Below are 5,837 nucleotides of genomic sequence, written 5' to 3' on the forward strand. Positions count from 1 at the left end.
TTATAGATTCTTTATAAATACTTTGTATAGTTACTTTTTCTCTATATTTTTTGTTATTTTTATCGTTATTTAATTAAAATAATTTTTATTATTTATTTAATAGAATTTCAAAAACATCCAAGTATGAGTATTGCTACTTAACCATTTCCATTAGATACATAATTATTTGCATTCAAGTCAATGATTTACCATTTGAGTAAAAAATCTGCTTGATGAATCTTATTTGAAATGTAGAAGTTTTTGTGAAAAAAAAATTGTACATGCATTAGTGGATTTAGTGGATGGAGTTTGATAAAATTGACCATTTTCTCTCTTATCCCCAATGTTTGGTCAAATCGGACATGCCATTTTGAAATATAGGTATGAAAGTGAAAGTATTGGCAGGAATTTGATATGGGACTACCATCCCTGAAAATGTCATCAAAATTTGATCAGTGGTAGTAGGTGTTACGGCATTTATTACATATAGTTTGATAGATATTACGTTTCTTCATGTCTAAAACGTAAAATGTGAGTTGGAATTTTTAGTTCTGATAACGAAATTGTTATATTCTTCCTGCATGAATTAAGTACACCATTATATCGGTGCTAACAAGTCATCATCCAGTACATAAAAATTAGTACAAATAAACCTATTTAATGAAAATGGAATAATTACTCAACTAATACTAGCTTAATAATGTTGGTACTTCAAACTTGGTGCCCATAAACCTTTTTAAGACCATAATTCCAGTTACTCCATGTAGTATAAATGATTCTGTATTCTCTTAGCCACTATTATTTCATATCTTATAGTTTAGAAATGGTTTTATATTATATTGTGCTATGTATTACAGCTGTACCCATAATAACTGTAGGAAATTGAAAAACACTTAAATCTTTATTTACTAATTTTATTCATTTACTAATATGTATTTTATTTTTTGTTTTTCTATTAATAGGTCTGAAGCCTTTTTCGTGCAATCTTTGTGATGCAAAGTTTCGAACTTCGGGACATAAAAAAGCTCATCTAAAAAAACATTTAAGAGAAACATTGATTCAATTAAGAGAAGGGGAAAACTCTAATAAAAAAAGTAATGACGCAGATTGTAGCTTTTTAGAAAATATTTTAAGGGAAGCAGAATATTTAAATACTTCAAAATCAGATATTAATAATGATAATATCGCCGTTGATGATATCGAAGCCTCTCAGTATTTCGTTCCATTAAATGCTCAAAGCATGGTTTCTGGAGAAGAAAAGAAAACTGTTTCAGATTATCTTGTCAATGTAGATGAATCAAACAACAGTGCGGTCGAACCTCAAAGATATCTTTTGTCAGTTAAGGATGGTGGTACTGATGAGGGTTATATTGTCGAGAAGCTTGGTGATGCTCAAGTCATAGTAACAATTACAAAAGGACTTCCTACAATAATATCTGACACCACTCAGAATATACCTAGTACAGATCAGGTAAATAATTTTCTAATTATTATTAAGTATATGCTTAAGGCAGTTAAATATTACAATCCAAATTTCTATATGTAGCGGATAAGTGGTCCTATAAAAAAATTAAATGTATAAAATTTTAATAGATAGAATTAATGAATTTTTTGTCGTTGACTTACATGTGTTATGTACTAAAAACAATTAAAGTGAATATTAAGGTTTGAATACATCTTTTGATGGTTAACCAGTTGTTCGAAGCAAGACTCTGTAACACCATTTGATGGTACATCTTATGTTGTAGGCTGCTACTGACTTTTTCTTAACTTAAAGACTTCTACAATTGAAATTTTTTATAATATGCATCGAGAGAAGGAGAGAAATTTTTCTTGTTTTTACATCCCATTAAAAAATAAATACAAAACAAAAATGAAAAAGGGGAGGATCTTTACCTATCATCTCGTTGAACATGTGATCTGTTGTTGATTATAACTTACCCTATTATTATTTTTATCACTGTTTTAATTGGATCATAGCTATTACTTATCATTATTTGAGTATTTTTAACCACACTTAGAATTCTGTTTAATTTGAAACTAATTGAGATAGATTTCTTGCTTGCTTGTATAAGGCCAGGTGTATAACTGAGTTAAGTCTTTAGCACCAAGTTTCTGATGATGGAATGTTAAAGGCAATAATTATACTTCTGAGGAAAGACTTCAAAGACTGGAAAGAGTCCAAATTAATCTCCTATTCAGCATATTTTCCTTAAATTTTCTCAAGCAAGAGATTGAATGATTGCTGGATATCGATTAACAGCTTTTAATATTAGTATGGCATAAGATTCTTTCCTTACAGTTTTTCATTCAACTGGACCATATTTTGCATGTAAGAATGGAGCAGTAGGTTCATACATTTTACAAGAGGATATATAAAAGTCTGTCTGGACCTGGAGATAATCTTGTTGGATTGTTGTCTTGAGTTTCATATTACTTAAGTTGTAAGTGCTACTTTTATCTTGAAAATCAAAATTAACTTGTGGCTCTTCCATATTCCCCTTATTAGGTTAGATATTCTTCCTTAAAAGCTAATTTGTTTGATGAAAAGCATCAATTCGTTTGGAAATATGTCTTGATATTATGAGATAACAGAATAAAATCAAAACTCATTATTGGGGATTTTAGATATACTAACTGGTCATCTCTTTATTCTAGAAATATTTTTATTATTATAAACCTTGCATTAATTATTATGGTTGTTGTTTATTTAGTTATAATTTTTTCTTATTTTGATATGTTATTTTATTAATAGTTATCTTAGTAAGTCTACTACTGTGTTTTGTTATTTGTTGAGGGTTTTAAATGATAATGAGTATCTAACAATTTTTTCTTTCAAATACAGGTTGAATTGGCAACAGAAGAAAAATTTAGTTGTTCATTTTGTAAAAAAGTTTACTCAAAACATTCTAGTCTCTATAAACACATTCAGAAATGCCATAACGGAACATTTCAGTGTACTGTAAGTATTTTTGTTTTTTAAATAGTATTTTTATTTTGTGGTCCACTATGATAACTACATTACATTTTAACTCAGCATTTTCTTACTGCTTGACAAAATGGGCTTTTTATAAAACCGATGAGTAATCTTCATCTTCAAATTCTATATTCTTATAATTTTTCCTATAATTTTCCAAGAGATAATATAGTAAAAGCTTTTATGCTTTCTGACTAACTGAGGGTGAGGTTACCATCCATATTGATGAAGTAGAGTCCAGTTTCCCTCAGTAGTTTCCGGAACACTACATGTGGCTTTAATGTCCCTCCTGAAGTCATGGACCTTGGTGTAGAATCCCCCATGTCCTGTGAGGAATCGGGATATCCACTTTTCTAGTCGAACCCACTTAGCCTCTAACTATGATGGGGAAGTATTTTCTTACGGTAGCCACTTTCTGAGTCGCTACCCTCTGTCAGTTTTTCCACTTAATGGTATCCTCCCTTATTATTTTAATTCTACCCCCGACATTCTTCAGGAGGCCTGCTAAGGTTTCTTTATTTTCTCTTCTCGCAGAAAGGGATATTAATATTCATGTAAAGAAAGAGATTCTTGGTTATTGTTCTCACTTTTATTTATAAATATAATAAATTCAATTTTCCAGATAATTATTAATGTGATATTATTTGATTTTTTAACTTATTTATCTGTTTCTAAGTTATTTATTTGTAACATTAATTAAGGTTTATTATCATAGACAGTCTCATTTCTTGTTTTTTTTATTTATTTATGCATTTTGGAGCTTTCAGCATCTAGCACCATATTCATCTATATTTAACAATTAAATAAAAAAAACTAATATGCATTTGCACAAAATTAAATAGCAATATTATACTTTTTTGAATTTTTTAATAGAGATGAATATGGCTCTGGATCCTAAAAAGCTCCAAAGAGCATAAATAAGTTATTTATTTGTGTTAAACTTTAATGCTATTAATTTGGCTATTTTATTTTAAATTTATTTATACATTGTTATTTATTTATTATTTCATTTTATTTTTTATTTTTGCGTACTGGTTGTGATACATTGGATGAGACTATAAATTTAAATTAAACTTGTATAATAAATTAAATATTTGTGAGGGATCTCTGAAAAAGAGAGATATGAGAGAGTGGAATAGAGAGGATAGCATAGATATGGTTAAGAACAAAACAAAGGGAAAGAAGGAACAAAAATAAATATAAAAATGTAATGTAACTTAGTTATAAATAAAAAACACTGTTATTATGAGGGAAGAAAATTTTGTATCTTTGTTAATTATTATATGTTAGTTTTTATGTTATATCTAATAAAACTGATAGTATAGTATGTATTTTAGCAATCGAGTAATTATATTTGGGCAGCATTCATTCTGGCATTGGTTAAATAAAGCATTTCTCTCTTTTTTTAGGAGTGCCCTGAGAAATTTGAGCGTAGGTCGGACCTAGACTTGCATAGCCTAGATCATGAATTAGAAAGAGGTTTCAGTTGCTCGGAGTGTGCGGAAACGTTTTCTCTCGAAGAAGATTTACGAGCTCATCGGTGCTCCAAGGCTGAGTCTCTTGATCTAGCTCTAGATCATGATTTGTTTTTATTCCCTCCTGTTTAGAAACATTTTTGCTTATATTTATTTATCTAATCTATATTTTATTTATATATTTAAGAAAGTTAGTTCTGATTTAAAGTAATATCAAATATTTAATAATTCGTCGAATTATTTTAGAGAATAGTAAAGTGATTTTCAGCATTTTCAGTTGCGTTAACTTACAAAAAATAGTGAGCCCTGTCATCGACATTTAACTGAAATCAACTGAAGGCATCATTAAGAAGGAAGGTATTTGTATCTTAAATGATAATAACTGTGATTATGTGTTTTCTTATACAATTTGTATATATTTATTATTTATTTGTTAAATCCTATAAGCTACATAAGATTAATTTTAGTGTATTTTCAGTTATATAATTTTACACTTTTTTTTATAATGATATTGTAATTTTCTATTGGCTTTATTATAATTATTAATAATGACTATTGCCTCCATTGTTTGGGAATTAACAAAAATAATTAAATATTCTTTGTATGTTTTATATAATGAGTAATGGTTATAGAATTAGTAGCGACAGAAAAGGCTGTTAATAGGATTTATTTGTGTTAAGTTTTCAAACGTAGTAGAGGTATTCAATGTAATATTTCTAAAAAAAATTTAGTACATTATTAATTGAAATAAAAGCTTGAAAAACCTATTCATTTTTCTTTATTATTATTCAATTGATATTTAAAAAAAAAAAATTGTTTATTATTCCTTTTGATCAGTCAAACTGGTATATTTATTACGGTTATTGATGGGTTTGACTTTTGTGATTTCATAAATATTGCGTAATTACTCATTGTCATTTAGGAATTCGAAAGAAAATTATTTAACTAATACAATAACACTATTTTAAATGTTTATTTTTAAATTTACTGCAATATCTATACATATCTTCACTATGGCTAACCCTTTATTTTCCTGTTTTGTTTTTTAAATGTTGATTAGTTATGGAAATTCAAAAAGTTATAAGTTAAAGTGTTGTAATCTTTTAGTTTTAATTATTATTTATAATGAAAAGATTTTTGACCATGGATAATATTTATGAAGAGAAGATAGTTCGGGGTGTGGTCAGTGGAGAAAATAAATAACTAAAAACTTATTTTTTAGTGCCAACATTTTGACCAGAATTTCTAGCCTTCATCTGGGCTAAGAACAAAACACAAGATATCCTTTTATTCATTGATTGTTATCCTGGACTGTCTTCTTTTCATATATATTATTATTTATTCTTATATTTTTAGTGCAAAAAAATAAATAAAAAAGATTTTTTTCAAGAATTATAATAAACATA

At 27.6% G+C, this 5,837-nt stretch overlaps 1 protein-coding gene across 1 annotated transcript in view; it reads left to right on the forward strand.

The window, feature by feature from the left end:
- Window positions 1-5,831, forward strand: part of LOC106681667 (zinc finger protein 236) — a gene marked incomplete in the record, with an annotated part of 38,745 nt that extends 32,914 nt beyond the window's left edge. The window contains 3 exon segments of the mRNA XM_067048668.1: window positions 942-1,450; window positions 2,825-2,941; window positions 4,366-5,831. Of these exon segments, the coding sequence (XP_066904769.1) occupies window positions 942-1,450; window positions 2,825-2,941; window positions 4,366-4,563 (824 nt within the window).
- Window positions 5,832-5,837: the final 6 nt, after the last annotated feature.

The sequence above is a fragment of the Halyomorpha halys genome, unplaced genomic scaffold, assembly GCF_000696795.3.
Source record: "Halyomorpha halys isolate HHAL.00 unplaced genomic scaffold, Hhal_1.1 Scaffold20.1, whole genome shotgun sequence".
Taxonomy (NCBI): domain Eukaryota; kingdom Metazoa; phylum Arthropoda; class Insecta; order Hemiptera; family Pentatomidae; genus Halyomorpha; species Halyomorpha halys.